The sequence below is a fragment of the Heteronotia binoei genome, chromosome 1, assembly GCF_032191835.1.
Source record: "Heteronotia binoei isolate CCM8104 ecotype False Entrance Well chromosome 1, APGP_CSIRO_Hbin_v1, whole genome shotgun sequence".
NCBI classification, from domain to species: Eukaryota; Metazoa; Chordata; class Lepidosauria; order Squamata; family Gekkonidae; genus Heteronotia; species Heteronotia binoei.
Genome location: NC_083223.1, coordinates 127091588 through 127109990, shown reverse-complemented (window position 1 = coordinate 127109990; position 18403 = coordinate 127091588). Strand labels below are relative to the sequence as shown.

The 18403-nt window shown below is 40.8% G+C and overlaps 1 protein-coding gene across 6 annotated transcripts in view; it reads right to left on the bottom strand.

Annotated features, from left to right (window-relative positions):
* Window positions 1-18403, bottom strand: part of PHACTR2 (phosphatase and actin regulator 2) — a 179025-nt gene that overhangs the window by 21802 nt on the left and 138820 nt on the right. For 3 of the 6 annotated variants that reach the window (XM_060240455.1, XM_060240483.1, XM_060240474.1), the window contains exons 3-7: window positions 16291-16371; window positions 13660-13815; window positions 7869-8105; window positions 2391-2937; window positions 1271-1461 (exon numbers count right to left, since the gene is read on the bottom strand). In XM_060240455.1, the coding sequence (XP_060096438.1) occupies window positions 1271-1461; window positions 2391-2937; window positions 7869-8105; window positions 13660-13815; window positions 16291-16371 (1212 nt within the window). The remainder of the gene's footprint in view (window positions 1-1270; window positions 1462-2390; window positions 2938-7868; window positions 8106-13659; window positions 13816-16290; window positions 16372-18403) is intronic. The other 3 variants (XM_060240493.1, XM_060240501.1, XM_060240464.1) reach the window with 2 other exon arrangements.

The following is an 18403-nucleotide window of genomic DNA, read 5'->3' as shown; positions in this document are numbered from 1 at the left end:
CAAACAGAACTATTTTGTAAAGCTTTTCCAGCTCATGGCTTAATTGACTGTGTGACTCAGCTGAGCCTATGAGAGTGCTGCTCCAACATCCAATCACCTTTCAGAAGTGGGATGGATTGTTGGAGGGAAGCACATAGACAGTCTTAGTTCAGGTTTGCCTCAGAAGAGAGTGCAATGATTGTCTGGGTCTGCCTCAGCAACAGAGCAGTTTTATGGGTACCTCTGCCTAGTAGTGTGGCAGCATGGCTTAACTCTACCTCTGGAAGAGGATAGAGTACCTCATTGTTAGGCCTATCTCTGGTGATCTTGTACCATTTAGTCAGACCTTGTTCCATTCAGTCTGACTCTTGGGGAAGGGCAGGCTTATCTAGGTGGAATCCTGTGTATGTGAACATTTTCAACCGTGTGGCTAGTCAGTAAAAATTGGTTTCTCCCTGCAAGTATTAAACAGAAATCATGCCACACTCTGAAGCCATAACTAGCTTAAATGTATATGCCTCCGCCAAGTTTCTTCTTTGACTGTCCGGAGACCTGTGCTGCTGGTGTATTCTTTAAAATCAACTTTCTTGACCACCATGAAAATTAACTCATGGCAGCAAACCCAAAGCCTACATATGCTACCCTAAGAACATCATGTGGCTATGGGGAAAGTTTACAGTGCAAAATAACCTGATTTCCCAAAATTATAAGGAGCTGTGTGGGTCCCCTCAACTGGCAGAGAGGGCCTGTCACTGATTCTGGCTTGTGGTTGGGTTGGACTTGGTTCTAATGAATACCAAAATATATTTTAAAGGTATCAATGTAAGACATCTTTGGTCCACTGGAAAAGGGCTGACTAAAAGGGACAAGAAGAAATTCGTCAGTTAGTGGTATGGCAATGACAAGCTAAAGAGATACAGAGGAACTGTTAATCTTGAGATACACAGTGTCCTTTATAGAAAACATCAGCTATATTCCAAAAGCATGTGAAATGCTCTACCAGCCACACTAACAAGCCTGTAATTTTCCTTCATATAAATCTAAATATGACTCCAGGGTACATTCTAGATCAATCAGAAAGAAGTATGCATACTTTTTAAAAAAGTCTTCCAAGATTATTAGGTTTAACTGTCATACTTAAAGATCTGTTCTATCAGATTGTCAAATACTGGCTGGAGGGTCCCAAAACAAAGTTTGTTTGTTTTTTCCGTTGACAAAGCAGTAACATTTTCTGCTCAACACTACAAGTTGTCCTTTTCCATTGCAAAATTCTGTTGCAAAAGCAACTTACTTTCACTACCTGCATCATCATCTTCGTCATCATCTGTGTAGAGTATTGGCCCATCTGAATCTGAGTCACTGGTGTGATTCTCTTTACTGCTTTCACTTTCTGGAGTGTTCAAAGCTTCAGAAGATTCATCTGTCAATTCAGGACTTTCTGGGCCAGGGCTCTCTTTTTCATGGTCTTCATTGGTAACAGAACTAGACCCATTTAAAAACAAACAGTGGCATCAATATAAACTCTATGCACATAAGAGTCACTTTGTCAAGCTATCTCATCCTTAACGTTACCATGTCAAGGTAAAGTGAAATAAGAGGCATTGGTGGACACCCCCTCCCCAAAATAAATCCCTTTGACTTCTTGTTGTCTTTTGATGACTTTATTGCTGACTTATAGCTTGTGTCAGTAAGCCTTCTGGATCCTGCAGCCTACTTCTTTCAAATGGACCACTAAGGACAGGGATACACTACCCAGAGCTCTCAAACCCTCTGTTCACTACCACTGGCTAAAGAGCCAAGGGTCTCTGGGTGGTTCCACTCCCTTCCTTCCAGAAAAAAAAACATCATTTCAGGAAAGGCCCTAGCCATTGTCCAGAGAAGAAACAGCTGCTGGGATCCCACTGTCCTGCCAGATCAATGAGATCAATAGCCACTTGCCCAAGGTCTGTAGACATGAGATGAAGGACACTCTGGTATCTGTCACTGTCCAGAAGTTTAAGGGCTACTGGGTAAAAAAGGAGTTGTATTGTATTTAATCTATTGTTTGCAAGCTACCTTGACTGAAAGCTGAAGTACACATTTTAAAAATAACAAATGGAAATTTCAGAGAATCAAGGCCATCCTGGCAGTTGGGATGCCACCAGATCAAATATCAGAAAAGTTTCCAGTTCTTATAAATGCTCAGGTCATAGAGGAACAGTATCACCAACTATATGTATGGTCTTGAATTGTTATTTTGAAGTCTGATACAGATTTGAGAGTCAAGGCAGCTTAAGTTATTTTGAAAGATGTAGGTTAACACTTATACTTTAAAACAATAATAATAATAATTTGTCAACTATTTTTCTCTCCCCCAAATCTTACTGTTTTGTGTCCCAAATTATCAGAACCAACAGAGCACATAGCCTTACCATTGTGCATCTTCTCCCTCAATTTCCAAGCTATTGTCTGAAACAGCACGACTTGAGTAGGTTTCATTATCTCCTTCAGTTTTCATATGAAGAACATCAGAATCTGTGCCAGGAACAGACAGGCCTAGTTCATTGCTAACTGGCACATCTTGTGTATCTGAAAAACCAGTGGGCTGAGAGCCTGGCGATGGGATGGATGGAGGAAGAGGAGGTGGAACAGCAGGGGGAGGTGAAGGAACAGTATCTGTGTTAGGCTTGTTTGTATCTTCAGTTTCAAGAACAATGCAGAAAGTCTCATCTGGATTAGAGGCTTCTGCCTTTGTTTCTGAGTTGTCCATTCTTGATTTTGAAGCAGGAGAAATGTCCCCATCTGCAGGTTTTCGTGTAGTCACCTGTTTTCCAACCTTTTTCTTATCCCTAGGAATTCCTTTGCCTGTTTTGATTGATGATAGCTCCTTAGAGGTCTTAGTGCGAGATGATGATGATGATGATGATGGAGATGAAGAAGACTTGGAGGCTTGCACTTTTTTTACATGGGACGAACTAGCTGAAACAAGACAACACATAAACGTCTTGATCTCAAAAAACATTTTTAAACACTGTGTTGAGTGTTAATATATTGTACTTTTACAATTTTCAAATGTAGCTTTCGGTACTGAAGCTAAAACTGAAAGGTAAATAAGCAGCATTCATTGCACATGTATAGTAAGAGTATAAATATCTCTGAGAGGGCACACATGTGTTTAACCATAATTAACAGCAGAAAGCAGGATCCTGGATCCAGAGCTTCCTCTCTGGAGTGTGAATTGTCCTCTTTCCTTCCTTCAGTATTGGCACTAATGTTAGCCATAGTTAAGTATAACCAAGGTTGTTGCTTCCAGGACTTTAAGCTGGTTAACAAACCCTGCTTAAGATTAATAGTGGGGCTGATGTATCTCTTTATGTTTTAAAGACCAGTAGGGCAGAAAGGGGAGAAGAAGAAAGCACAGTCCCTCAGTTAATTCCCACAATTAAGAAATCATAAATGATGTGTGCATGCCAGCTAATTGACAGAATGTATGAAGAGACAGGCATAGAGCTGGGGAATTTCATTTCCCACAGTTTGGGAACAGAAATGTTCCCAGTGCTATTTTTAGAAATCTAGTTGTTGAAAGATAAAAATAAATTTTAAAAATACCTTTCAAATTTGATGCACAAAGTGCTGTACTTCCATGAGGCCGTTGGCACCTCAGTTATTTTAAGTTGCTAAAACTAAGACAAAATGCTTATATTTACTGTCTATTATTGTGCCTCTAAGGAAGTGTAGGCACCTTTATATAAATGAGGCTCACTGATTTGTTAAATAAAAACCTGAGATCTCTGAATGCTTAATGAAGGAATAGGATTATCACCCATATTATTCCTAATATGCTTGGGGGGAAATCAGAAATAAGGAAGTAAGTATTAATGCCTAGGTACATGTGTTCTAAGTCTATATATAAAGATTGCACATCTTTATATATCACATTCGTCCATAGTTAAGGGTAGCAATTTCAGAACAAGGTGTTGTTTGCTTAAGTGTAATTAATTCACAAATGATATTTTGGCATGTTCTGTTTCTGAAAATGTCAAGTGGGAGACCTTAATTTCACCGGCCCTTTCCTGTTGTGTCCATCTTTACCCCATCTCAGTCTACCTGCTGCAACCTGGCCCTTTCCTATCTTTCCTCCTTGCTACAAATGGATCAGTTTCCATCTGTCCTATTCCCTCCTGTTGCTTGCCCCCTTTCTTATTCCTGCTTCTGTATATGTCCATGGTTCTGTTGTGTTTGGTTCCCCCCCTTCCCTGATAGTTAGACGACTGCTTTAGTATTGGATGCCATTTGTGGTTTTATAGCAACTCAAAATGGTTTTATAGCAACTCAAATTCTTTTTTTTGTTATGTGTAAAAAAAAATACATTATTTTCAGTTTTTTTAAAAAATGAATTTCATTCATATTTTGTATATTTTTTTCCAGCAGAAACCTACACCATAGCTCAGGATGGCCCCCTTTTCGTGGATTACTAAATCCAGATGGTGAGATCACATATTGTTATTCATTATGCCCTAAAAGTCCTATTGGACCTGCAGCCCTCCTCCTGTTAAGGCGGCAAGCGGATTTATGCTTGCCCGTGGAGCCAACTGGACCCTGAGCGGCTTTGGAAAGCTCTGTGGGATCCAATGCCTCCTGGCAGGTTGCTAGATGAGCAAGTTGAGGACTGGTATTCCCGGCTCTCTACAACCATCAATGGCATTGCTGCCTGATGTCGCACCAAAATGGCTCCACGGTATACCCTGGAGCTGCAGAGGATGAAGCGGCAACTTAAGACAGCTAGAGCAAGTGTGGCGATGTTCTTATGACAAGGAGTCAAGAACTTCTTATAGAACATTTATGAAGGTCTATGAGAAGGCAGTGAAGTCTGCAAAGAGGGAATTCTATGTGGCCTCCATTGCGTCTGCGAAACTGCACCCAGCCCAATTATTTAGGACAATTTGATCATTAACTACAGTGCCAATAGGAAACCAAAAGGTTAGGGAATTGGACATTGGCTGTGAGGCTTTTGCAACTTATTTCGCAGATAAAGTCCTGACTCTCCGCCAGGATCTCCCAGTCACAGTTTATACAGGATGGGAACTGGAAGCCTATTGTCCATCTTCTGGCCCTTATTTGGCCCACTTCAATCGACTTTCTCTGGAAGATGTGGACAGGATCTTGGCTGCAGTGAAGCCTACCACCTGTCACCTGGACCCATGCCCATCTTGGCTTGTCAAAGCAGGTGGTGCTGATGTCTGGAGCCCTCTGATTGACATTGTTAATCTGTCCCTGTCAGTTAGGCTCAAAGAAGCAGTGGTGCGTCAGCTTTTAAAGAAGCAATCTTTGGACCCTATGGTCCTGGCCAATTACTTCCCAGTTTTGAAGCTTCCATTTCCGGGCAAAGAAATTGAGAAGGCGGTGCTGGAACAGTTTCAAACATTCCTGGAGGATACTTCTATCCTTGACCCTTTCCAGTCCGGCTTTCACCCTGGTCATGGCACAGAAACTGTTTTGGTTGCCCTTACAGATGACCTCAGAAGGCATCTGGATCAAGGCAGGTCAGCGCTGCTGTTAGGGTTAGATCTTTCAGCAGTGTTTGACACGGTTGATTACGATCTAATGACGAGGCCAACATTAGAGTTTAGGGGGTTGCCTTACAGTGGTTTTCCTTCTTTCTCTGTGGTCGGAGACAAAGGGTGGCTCTTGGTGAGCAGACCTCCATGTGTCACCCCCTTGAATGTGGCGTACCACAGGGAGCTATTCTTTCGCCAATAATGTTCAACATCTATATGTGCCCCCTTGCCCAGACTGCTCGAGGTTTTGGGCTGGGTTATTGTCAATATGTGGATGATACTCAGCTTTATCTGCTGATGGATGGCCAATCAGATTCTGCCCCAGATCATCTGACTAGGGCTCTAGAAGCTGTAACAAAGCCGGCTGAAGCTCAATCCAGCTAAGACGGAGGTCCTGTACCTGAACTGAGGTGGATTGGAGTCGGACCCCCAACTCCCAACCCTGGACGGTGCAATCTCTTGTGCCAGCGCAGAAGTTGAAGAGTCTGGGAGTGATACTGGATGCCTCAGTTACCATAGAGGCCCAGGTCAGCAGTCGCTTGATCTGCCTTCTATCATCTTTGGCAGGTCAGACAGCTGGCGCCCTATCTATCCCCCCCGGATTTAGCTACAGTGATCCATGCAACGGTCACTTCTAGGCTGGACTACTATAACTCGCTCTACACAGGCTTGTTCTTGGGGCTGATCTGGAAATTCCAGCAAATTCCTGGTGCAAAATTCCTGGTGCAAAATGCGGCAGGACAGCTGTTAACTCCATTGCCTTTATGGGCAAGCATTCAGCCGGTGCTGCATGAATTGCACTGGCTACTGATTGAGTATTGGATCTGCTTCAGGGTTTTGGTACTGCACCAATTGCACTGGCTTTGGGGTTTGGTACTGCACCAATTGCACTGGCTACCGATTGAGTACTGGATCTGCTTCAGGGTTTTGGTACTGATGTTCAAAGCCTTACATGGCCTGGGACCAACATACTTGTGGGACCGCCTTTCCCCATATATGCCCTGGAGGTCATTGCAGTCTGCTACACAACACCTCCTGACCACCCCTGGCCCAAACGACATCTGTCTTGCCTCAACCAGGGCCAGGGCTTTCTCAGCTCTGGCCCCTGCCTGGTGGAAGCAGCTCCCTATGGAGATCTGGGCCCTACCTGAGTTATTACCATTTTGTAGGGCCTGTAAGATGGAGCTATTCCACCAGGCTTTTAGTTGAGGCTGCAGGTGTCCTATTCTTAGCAACTATTCCATCAGTTGGCCTCCCTTGTTGTGACATCATGCTTTACAGCCTTGTTGTGATGATGAATCTTATTATTAACCCCATCACTTCTTCTTGGGCCAAAAACTGCTGTATTTTGTGAAATGTGCCCTTCCCACCTGTGATGCACCTTATTTCATTCTATTGAACATATGAAGCTGCCTTATACTGAATCAGACCTTTGGTCCATCAAAGTCAGTATTGTCTACTCAGACTGGCAGCGGCTCTCCAGGGTCTCAAGCTAAGGTTTTTCAGACCTATTTGCCTGGACCCTTTTTTGGAGATGCCAGGGATTGAACCTGGGACCTTCTGCTTCCCAAGCAGATGCTCTACCACTGAGCCACCGTCCCTCCCTTATTGTCCTATTGTTTTGGTTTTTTATTGTATTTAAATTGTAGGGTTTTTTATTGTTCAATTTATGTTGCGATCCGCCCTGCGCCCATTATGGAAAAGGGCGGAATGTAAGTCAAATAAATGTTACGTAGTCAGATATGAATCAGATCTCTTGCTCTCAAAATATATTTAATGCAACTCTCAAAAGTAAATTATCCTTTTGTCTTTTTTGATATTGTGTTTTCAAAGGTACCGCCATGACTAACAAAGGCAACAAACAACATTATTTTAACCAGCATTTTGCAGGATTCTAGTATGAGCTTGATAACCACAAAAGCATGCTCTGATTGTGTGCCAACGGCCATATGCTGCCTATGCATGCATTATGAAGACAGCAGAAAATACAACTGCTGTAATATTATCACATGCACAGAAAATAAGTGACATCTGTCTTCTTTTATGTAGCCCAATTCTCATTCAGAACTATGCCTGCTGTTGATAATCAGGATGTAACACAGTATCATGATCCATAGATCAGGGTGTGCTGGGAAGCATAGAGAATGGCATTTATTAGATGGAAAATTGGCTTTAGGTAGTATTTTCTGAAGTGGAGCACAAAGTCAATGGATAATTAGTAATTTGTGCAGACATGTGTCTTCAGTGTTTTCAATGTTTAATGCAAATAATAAGCACCATAAATCCAAAGCCACACAACCTAAGGCGAATACCATATACCATGCATTGGGGAATGACCCACACGTTACTCACCAGCTTCTCGATTCACATTGCGACTTGCTGGCTTGGGAGGTGGGGCAGAGGCCTGCTTAGCAGGCACCTTGCCTTTTTTTTTAGCATGTGGCACTTCATTAGTCTTATGGCTAGTGGTAGCAGCAGCAGCATTTTTTGGAGGTATGGTTGCTTTTTTAGCTTTAGGCTTAGATTTAGGCGGTGCTGATGGCAGAGCACGGGGTGCTGATGTTTCAGGATCTTTGAGAACAGGTTTATCTACAAATGACAAAGTGAACAGAAAGCAACTGACACAAACAGATGATAACAGGCAACACACAGATACAAGCTCTTTTTGGTGCTGCACTACCTCTTGAGAATGAGAATGTGCTTTACATTGGTGTATTAAAATTGCTTCCAAATCAAAGAAAGTAGGCTTACCAGTTGCCTGTTTCTGGCAGGAGGGGTCCCATTGGTATGCCACCCTCCTACCCCTACTCCCCAGACTACTGGGAGAAAGGTCCATGGGTAGAAATGATGTGTAATGTCACATCCACCCAAAGCCATGGATGTGATTTAAGCACACTGGGAGATGCTCTAGCTGTCCCCCAAAACTCCATAAAGTCTCCAGCCCCACCCTCTAAAGATCTCAGAAACAATGGCCACGTGCCTGACACCCCTAACAGAGAGCCAGGGCTGTGTAGTGATTAGACTAAGTTCAGATTCACACTCTGCCATGAAACTCACTGTGTGCCCTTGGGCTAGTTATTATCTTCAACCCTTTAGTTTGTTAGGAGGATACAATGGGGAAAGGGCATGGACACAGATTCTTTGCAGAAGGGTTGGATTAAAAATTTAATAGGATACTGAGTCTTTCATTGCTTTTCCCAGATCCACAATCATCAAGTGAGTCAGAATAGCTTTCAAAAATGTTAAGAGATAACATTCTTTTTCGCACAATTGTTAGCTTCATCGAAGGAGGAGAGTCTCTGCTGAGGGTTGGTGTGACTACAGTTACATCAGAGACATTTCTCAAGAAATCCTATCTAAATTTTCTCCAGTCCTTACTCCTTTGTTATACCTCTGATCCCCTCTCAAGAGATAGGCAGCATACTTATTAGTAACAATTAGCATATGAAAATGAGCATGTTAGACCCTATGCATACCTGGTTAGTAGTGGTGGCATGCAAACACACCTTTTCGCAGTTTGACCATCAAGAGCTCTCCCCTTCTTCATTTTTGAGGTTACCAATCAATTTATTTCAGCTGCCTCTTTTTGTTAACTCTTAAGGACCAAATGAAGTCTTTGCTATAACCTCCCCCTCCTCCACCCCATTTACTATCATACAGGATAGCAATAATTTATACTCACAATGCTCCTCAATACATGCTGGGTAAAAAGAGGTTTTTTTAGTTTGTTCTTTTTACAGAGCATGCCATTTCACAAACCTGACAACAGATTTACAAGCAGTCTAGGGCAAGATCTCTTATTCTGCATACACTAAATAATAATTTACCCCAAATACAAACATATGAAAACCTGTCAGCAGGTTCTCATTTTGCTAGTACAAGAGAAGAACTTCTTTTCAAACATGCCTGTTGGATGGCTGACACACCATCATTATTATTGACAGCAACAGTTACAAAATGTAAAAAGCATCTGCAAGATAACAAATATCAGATGGATTTAAAGTTTCTAGCATTGTTTAGCCACATACAAGACAACTTAGAATTTCAGTGTTTTAAAAACACTCTAAGCTCATTCTTTGCTGTTTGTACTAGCACACTGAGGTCTAATCACTAAAGTATTTAGGATTTCATTACTATAGCAGGTTTGTTTGCTTTATTGCTATTTGTACACAAGAAAAAGAATTAAGATACACAAATCAGATCTAAATAAAGTTAAGGGCACTTAAGCACTACTGAGATAACATGCAACACATTTATGTGCAAATAACTAAGGGCAAGACGATAGTTGTAATGTTATGTTTTAATTCCCCATATTTAGAGAGAAAATATTTATATACTGAACCCCAAAATTCTCAAACAATAAAGACACACAAAGCCAACTGCTACAGACTTAAGTGAAGATCTACCCTCTTCTCCATCTTCATGTGTACACCATATTACAGCTCATCTATCCACCTTTAATGTCTTCTCAGAGGAATGATATCCCTCATCATCAGTTAGCATCATCTTTAATATTTCTGTTTGCTTTGATAGCTTTATATGGCCAGAGACAACTCTGACTCATTTTGGCAAGTTTACTGTAAGGGTCTCATTTTCTTACCAAATACATTTGAGAAAACTTAAAGTAGCCATGCTGAATCAGACCAGAATGGCCAATCATATGCCCCTTGGAAAGTCTATGACCAAGCAGTGAAGCTGAAGGCCTCTCCCCTGTTGTCTTTAGCATTTCCATTAAAGGTTTTCTGAACAAGCCTTTGATGGTCCTGTCTAGGCATGGGCATGAACCAGGGAAACGGTGGTTTGTTTTGTGATTCATTTGATTTCTAAAGTGGTACGTGGTTTGTTTGGTTCAGGAGGTGTAAAACTCACTGGGAGTCTTCAGCAGGCTCTCTTCCACCTGCCCTCCAAGTTTTGTAAAGACTGGATTTGGAATGTCTGAGTTATAGCCCCCCAAAGCAGGTGCCCCCAGGAAAGCTCAGCTTCAGCTCTCAAGACAACTAACTCTTCTCTCTTTGTGCTGCAGAATAGGAGCTTCATGATTGGCTTCTGAAGCTGCCAATCAAGCTGCTATGGGGGTTTCTTGGGCTCCCAGAAGTCCACCCCCCAGAATTGCCTAGGAACTGATTGAACCTGTGCCAGACTGTCTGTGAAAACAAACTGCAAAACGGAACCAAATGAATCACCAAAGTCCAAACCAGTTCAGAACGAACCATGAATTGGCCCAATTCATGCATCGGTTCATGCCCATACCTAGTCCTGTCATTCATTAATGGATCTAATTCCCTTTTAATGCTGTCCAAGTTAGTGCCATCACTACATCCTATGGAAGTAAATTCCCCTAGCTAATTACTCATGGGATGAAATAGTACTTAACTTTCATTATTACAGAAATCAGCCATTACATTTCTAGGAACTCTCTAATTCAAATGGCATTTCAAGGAACTTCTTTGCACTGATATCATAGTGATTAAAAGCAGACTATAGAATAGCAACAGGTTGCTCATAAATGCTGCATATGCATTATCACACACTTTCATTTTGATAATCTGAAATTACACATACTTTCATTTTGATAATCTGGGATTGCCAATAATTTCTGATCCTGCACTAACAACTAATAATCTAATAGTAAACTGGCTGGCCTCTGTGCATAATCCATGATACCTGGGAACAAAGTAAGGGCCTCTGTTTTCTCAACAGATTCCTAATATATGCAGAAAAAGATGACTTTGTAAATCAATCAAAAGAAAAGGACAGAAAATGTCTGAGGACTGAATATGCCCAGGAGGGATGGACTGTTGAGTGTAACTGTATGGCAAGTAAGGGGGAGAAAACACACACACATACACACACAGAGAGGAAGGAGAAATCAGTCTGTCCAAGTTCCAGTGTGTTTAGAGAATTCTAGTGGGGAAGATTTTGGAAAGTGGGTTTCCAAATTCTCTCTCCCCCTTCCCCTGCTTCATTTCTTCACAAGCTTCCAAACTGTACCCTTCTAACAAAAGCAGAGCAAATAGAGCCCACAAAAAAGAGAAGTTCTGGCCTACCAAGAGAACCTGCCCGATATTCAGAAAAGTATAAACTTCCTATGGGGGAGCTCCCCCAAAATACAGAACAAGGACCGTACATGCATGCCATTTCATTGTACTATCAAGTCCTGGTAACAAGAGAGCAGAACAAAGGTACAAGCCCTGACTCTGACCCTTGGCCATGAAACTGAAGGGAAGCAAGTAGCTTACAAGTGGTTTCTCTTTAGTTGTTGGGGGATGGAATTGAAGTTTCCCACACATCCCCTTCCCAAGAAGAAGCATTGAGGAATTTCTTCTGAATGTCAAAAGGCAGCCAGAAGAAAGCAGGGCTCCCTGCACAACTACTCACTTCATGGTTCAGTGTAGTGCTGAAGAAGAAATTGAAAACTGATGGCACAGTGGGAGCAAGTAATGGGATTTTCACTCCCCATAGAGTCCGGATTACCCACATATACAGATTACAATGTCAATTTCTTCTATAACGTTGCATAAATAAGTCATAACAACCTTCCCTGCCCCACCAAACAATTTTGATGGCAGGTTTTGGGCATTAAAGTATAACTTGCTTAGTTACCTTTAATACACTGCTACTAAGAGAGAGAGCAGTCAAAATCCCTAGAAATCTATTGTTGAAAACATTTTTAAAAACCTTTATTGTTGGATCAGACCAATAATTCTGTCTTGTGCAGCATTCATTCTCTGACAGTGGCCTGCCAAATGCTTCTGGGAAGCCCATAAGAAGAGCATGAAGACAATGGCCCTCTCCTATTGATTGTTCCCAGCATTTGATATTTAGCAGTATACATCATTTACTCAACCAAAGTTCCATTAGCTATCACGAACAATAGTCATTGATAGACATATCCTTTTATATTAATTTGTCTGCTGCTTTTACAAAAACAAGATAGTGATCATCACTAAATCTTGTAGTACTAAAAGTACTCTTTTCAAAATGGAATAAATAATGATGGGATCACTATCATTTTAGATCTGGTGAAAAACAGGGTACTAAAGTAACAAATGAGGCATCATAACCTTTTAGGACATCAGTAGAGTTTTAAATTAAGACACAAAACACCATTCAAACAGTTGTTATATTTAATCAAACTGTTGGTATTACTAGAAGTAATTCTGATTCACAGAAGAAGTAGATTCCTTAAAAAAACCCAAAACCTTGCAAAAGTAGTATTAATGATGTTACAGTCATTTAAGAAATAAAGAATAGCTATGACCAATGCCTAACATTTTTCTTCTCTAGCAGAAAGTTAGTAATTCCATTTTCCTTTGCAGGTGAATTTACTTGTCCGCAAGTTTGTTAAATACAGTAGTTTTCCTACTGTAGCGCAGAATATAATACATACATTTGTCTAAGGCTACATAGAAAATAGGCCCATAAGCTACAATAAAGAAATGGAATGCCCCACTAGTACTATACCCTGTAATACCAGATCCTTAATGGCAAATAGTATTGGGGGAGGGGTACTGTCTTCATGCCTTGTTTGTAGGTTTTCAAGAAGCATTTGGTTGGCCACTGTAGGAAACGGAATACTGGACTAGATGTATGCTTTGTCTAATCCAGCACAGCTCTTTTTATTTCTTCCACAGATTGGTCACATGCACAGGGTCCCAATCACTAATCATAGAATAGTCAAGGCTATTGGGAACAATCTATTGACTGTAGAAGACAATGGAGAATTTTGATTCCAGATCACTTCCAAAATCCATGCACAGAATAATTCATTTTTTTCTCTTATTCTTTATTCACTGCATACACCAACACACATGCTTGCAACAGATTCTGGCCAATGTTTTATTTTTTAAAAAACCAATGTACTGTATATTTTAATATTGGCTTTGTTTGATTTTAATTTATGCCAATAAAGGTGTTGACTGACTTACTGACACATGTTTTATTTAAAAATCCTATTTCTGTTAGAGATGAAGTCACTTTTCTTACAGTTATCTTGCTCCCCATCCGCCCCTGCCTGTACAGCCACTGTTGCATTTGAGTTCCTCATTACAGACAGAGGTAACTTCATAGTATGTACTTGTGTCAGATTATGTTCTGGTTTTGTAAATGGAAAACCAATCCAGGCAAGATGCTTTTTAAGTACCTTTTTTGTTCTCTTTTTTCTCCTCTAGAGTGGGTGGCTTTGTTAATTTGGAACTGTTGTCTTCAGCAGTCTTTATGTTTTCTTCCTGTATGGCTTCTTCACCTATGACTATTGTGTGTCCATTGGAGATTTCATAGTTTATGGTTACATCTCCACCTGAAATCAAAACAATGTATTTAAGACCTTCTCACATGAGGTAGCTTTTTTTTAAAGTGTGCTTTCAAAATGCATAACAATAAATAACATGATTTAATGACACAAAGTGTTCTACAACTACAGTTGCTAAAAGGAAGATTTACATGACAGTAGTTTCCAATACACTTAACAATGAAATCAGGATTTTATGGGATCATGACAACTGTATCAGGTATTAACCTGTCTTACCTCTCAAAAATGTAAAACATTGTTGAGGCAATAATTTATTTTTAAAATTATGTATGCTGGTCTTCAATTATCAGTGTCTCAGGATGGCAAGCAATATAAAAACCTATAACTGAAGATCTACTAATCATCAGAAAATTTAAAAATCAATGTCTCTAAAATCTGTAGAAGAGATATTCTTCTACATTAATCCATTTCCCAAAGGGATGAAAAAACAAATTAATACTAGTTACTTCTCTGGGAAAATAAAAAAAAAATTGCCCATTGTCTCAGAGGATTAGACACCAAGGAAGCAACTTAAATAAAGACATTCCATAGGCAAGGAGCCACTACAGAAAAGGCCCTATTTTCTGGTAGCTATTTTCTGGGAAAAAAAAAAAAAAAATTGCCCATTGTCTCAGAGGATTAGACACCAAGGAAGCAACTTAAATAAAGACATTCCATAGGCAAGGAGCCACTACAGAAAAGGCCCTATTTTCTGGCAGCTATTTTCTGGGAAAATAAAAAAAAAATTGCCCATTGTCTCAGAGGATTAGACACCAAGGAAGCAACTTAAATAAAGACATTCCATAGGCAAGGAGCCACTACAGAAAAGGCCCTATTTTCTGGTAGCTACCCAACTTATTTCCAAAGGAAGGGAGGGGGGACACTGAGTAGGACCGTGGCAGATGAACTGATTTAAAAGGTAAGCCCATATGGAAGTAAATGGTGCTTTAGGTACTGTGATCCCCAACTGTTTAGAGCTTTAAAAGTAAATTATCCGCACTTTGAATTGTGACAGGTAACAAACAGGCAACCAATAAAGTTTGTTAAAGAATATAACAGAAATGTGACCCCAGTAATTAGAGCCAATCAGCAGTCTAGTTTTGCATTCCCAACCGAAGTTGACGTATGTCTTCAAACCCCTAAACCAACAAAATACTAAAGCCAGCCTGCCAAGCTAATTAGTCTCTGTAAAAATAGCTGGAAGAATATCACTATAAATTTACCTTCTGTGCAACATGATTAACTGACATTAAACAGAGATCCATATCTCAAAATGTCTTCCTCAAAGTCAGAGTAAGAGAGAGAAAAATAAATAGGCAGAGACCTGAGCAATCTCAAGTGTGAATGTGTTATAATAATCAGATACTAAGTGCACAATCCTGTTGTCTGCGGAAAGAAGGATGCAGTGTCTGCAGAGTCACTTTCTGTGGTTGGGCATCACGTGATGGTAAAAGGCAGAGAGGACAGAGGAGAAGGCTGATCCAGTACATTTTCCTCTTCCATGTATCTACTCAGCTCACCAACACCCCACTGACATTCCAGGCATACTGAGGCCTGGAAGGTTCCTGCACACCTGCCATGGCAGGCCCCTTTGCATACTCTGCACATTTGGAGGGTAGGATTTCATCTTTTATCAATAAGATAAAAACATGAAAATCTTCAGTAAGGGGACAGGGAAAGTGAGTTTCAATGTGTGTGTGTGTGTGTGAATATACCTGAAGCCAATGTTTCAATGCTGTGGGAACAGCCCAGCTTCAGCTGTTCTATTCTTATACTAAAACTGCTCTTTTGCCTTATCCACATAAATAGTGGATTTCTTAGATTAGTGCCTCTGAGGTAAACTTAGAAAACAGAAAGATAAGGTGAACTCAGAGGTACTTTTTGCACAGGAGCATTTTTCAGTGCCAAAGGCAGGAACAGTATGGGCATTTTCGCACTGACCTTTTACTGGCGCGACCACCCTCCTCACGCCGGCGGATCTGCAGGGATTTCGCACCAGAAGCGCCGGCGCAGCCAAAAGAGCCTGCTACTTCCGTCGCGAAACCCGCTCAAACGTTTTCCTGCTTCTTGGCGGTTTCCGTTTGAGCGGGTTTCGCGACGGAAGTTGCCGGCTCTTTTGGCTGCGCCGGCGCTTCTGGTGCGAAATCCCTGCAGATCCGCCGGCGTGAGGAGGGTGGTCGCGCCAGTAAAAGGTCAGTGCGAAATCAGCCTATGTTTGATGCCCTCGTCCAAAACTCACCCTCAACACTGTTACACAAAACACAGCATGGCACACTCCCCTCCCCACGCTTCTAATCCAACAATCTGTCACAAGGTGGTCCACGTGAGGTTCTGCCATGAGAATACAGTTCAGTCCCCTCAACCTAAATAATAGCAGATTGTTTTGCACTTGTGGTGCCCTCAGGTGACTCTTTTGCTGCAACCAAGTGTGAATCTAAGTTGGAGGGCAACAGTTTATACTACATGTTATAGAATCTGTATCACCTTGCTCAGTTATTTCCTTCAGGACACCCCTTCTTATCAGCTCCTCTCTGCTTTGCCTGGTTGATATCTTTCTTTCCAGCACTTAAAAAAAGAAAAGAAAAGGGCAAAAGTTACGACATCCATTCCATTAAAATAAAATCCAGGGAAAAAAACTATGCAAAATATCACTATGTGCAGTACAAGTCTCTTCCAAACAAATTCTTAACTAAAGAGAAATGATGTATCCCATAGAACAGCAGTACTGCTTGATATTTTGTTCATAAATCCAGTTAATACTTCTGGGCCTACAGAGGATAAAACTATTATTAAGGAGCCTTGTGATGATTGATTCATACCATCTCTCTTTAGGCATTAGTAGTCTGTGTTTTTGTATTACAGGGATACATTCTATGTAGCCAAACTGAAAACCTGGGGTACATATGTGCTTGTGGCCAAGTCATCTGAAAGTTCTATTAAATGTGTGTGCCATGTGCTATGATAAACAGACACCTTGGAAGCTGAGTGTTCCATCATGTAACTAATGGCTATCTTCAAGCCTTCCCTAATGTGTTAAGGGTCTCAAGATCTTTGAATTTTACTTATGAGTCAGTGATGGCTGTACAAGGGTGGTCCATCAAAACTGTAAACCATGCAGCTTTCTGTATAGTCTTGTTTTAGTTTCCAAGACCTTAGCACAAATCTTTATTATCCAACATAACAGAAAAAGAAAAATGCAGAAACACAAACCAATTATCCTAATTATTAGGCAGCTTGGTTGTGTGGCAGCCAGTATAAGGAGTCCCAAGGGAGATATAGTATCTGTATACAAACTACTTATGTGATGCAAGAGAATCACATGATCAGGAACTTATAAAGTTTCTGACGCAAGAAAAGAACCAACCACAGGGAAGCAGCAGCCATGGGCTTAGTACCTATGATACAGTTTCATTGGTGCAGTGGCAACTTTTTTTGACAGAATGGCTTTTCCATGTGGGGAGAGGGAAGAGAAGGTGATTTTTGCCAATTCTCCCCTCCTGCTACAGACTCTCACTTCACTCCTGCACAATTTCTTTGGATCTGACCCATGGGGACATAATTTTAGAGTTGCTGTCAAAGGCAGCGGTGGGGAAATTCTCTAATTCTAGCATGAATCTGTTCATGATGTTTAGGATTCAACCATGATTTATAAATTCGATCACAACAATGCGATCCACAAAATACTCACTTTTGCTGCACCTTATTAAAAACTGGAATACACCAATTGAGATCAAGTACAAGTAATATCATTTGTGGCTTGTTGATTCTCCATGTTGACTATCTGGACATCAGTCCCCACTTGGGCCTGTCAGAAAATAATTGCTAAACTAATATTCTCAATGCAATTATGAAATGTTTGATTCTGTCTTTAACCCTCTTACATTCTCATCTTTCTATTACTGATGATGGTTTGGCTTCTTACTTTCCTTAAGTATTATCCAAAGCAAACTCTAGTGGATTATTTCATGCTGTCTCCTCCACAACTGCTTCTCTATCCCCAATCTAGGTACATAAACCATCATAAACCATCCATCTCTCCCACCAGCATTTCTAAGATTTAACTGTGCCACATGTAGCCTCTCCATTTCTCATCTCTTAATCTCTGTTCTCCTTCTCAGTCAAAAGAGTTACAGGACATCAGTGAGCTGGATATATTTTAAATACTTTAAAATGGCCAAACAAGCAAGCAGGAGAGCTTTGTATTAGGCTCTGAGCATGTGCACGTGTTTTGTGGAGTTGCAGCTGTCTCCTCAGTACTGTTTGTTGTTCCAGTCATCATTCATGCACATCTGTTCTTGATCACTTTCTCTTCATCATTCCTTTTTAGTTTGGCTTTTTAACAAGCTTCTATAAACACAGTTTTTCTCTTTGGTTTATCCTAATCTGTTTATTTTCTCCTTTTTTGCATTATTTTTAAAAAAGCTCAAGTGGTAGCAACCAATTTTTTCATAGCGTATGGATTTAGAATGTTCCATTCTTTTCTAAGCAAGTATACACATTTTTTCTCACTCACAGAACCTTTTAATGTCTCCCTTCTCATCCTTTGTATGTCTTGTTTGCTTAGACAATGAACCACCTGAAATCATCTGCTTTTACT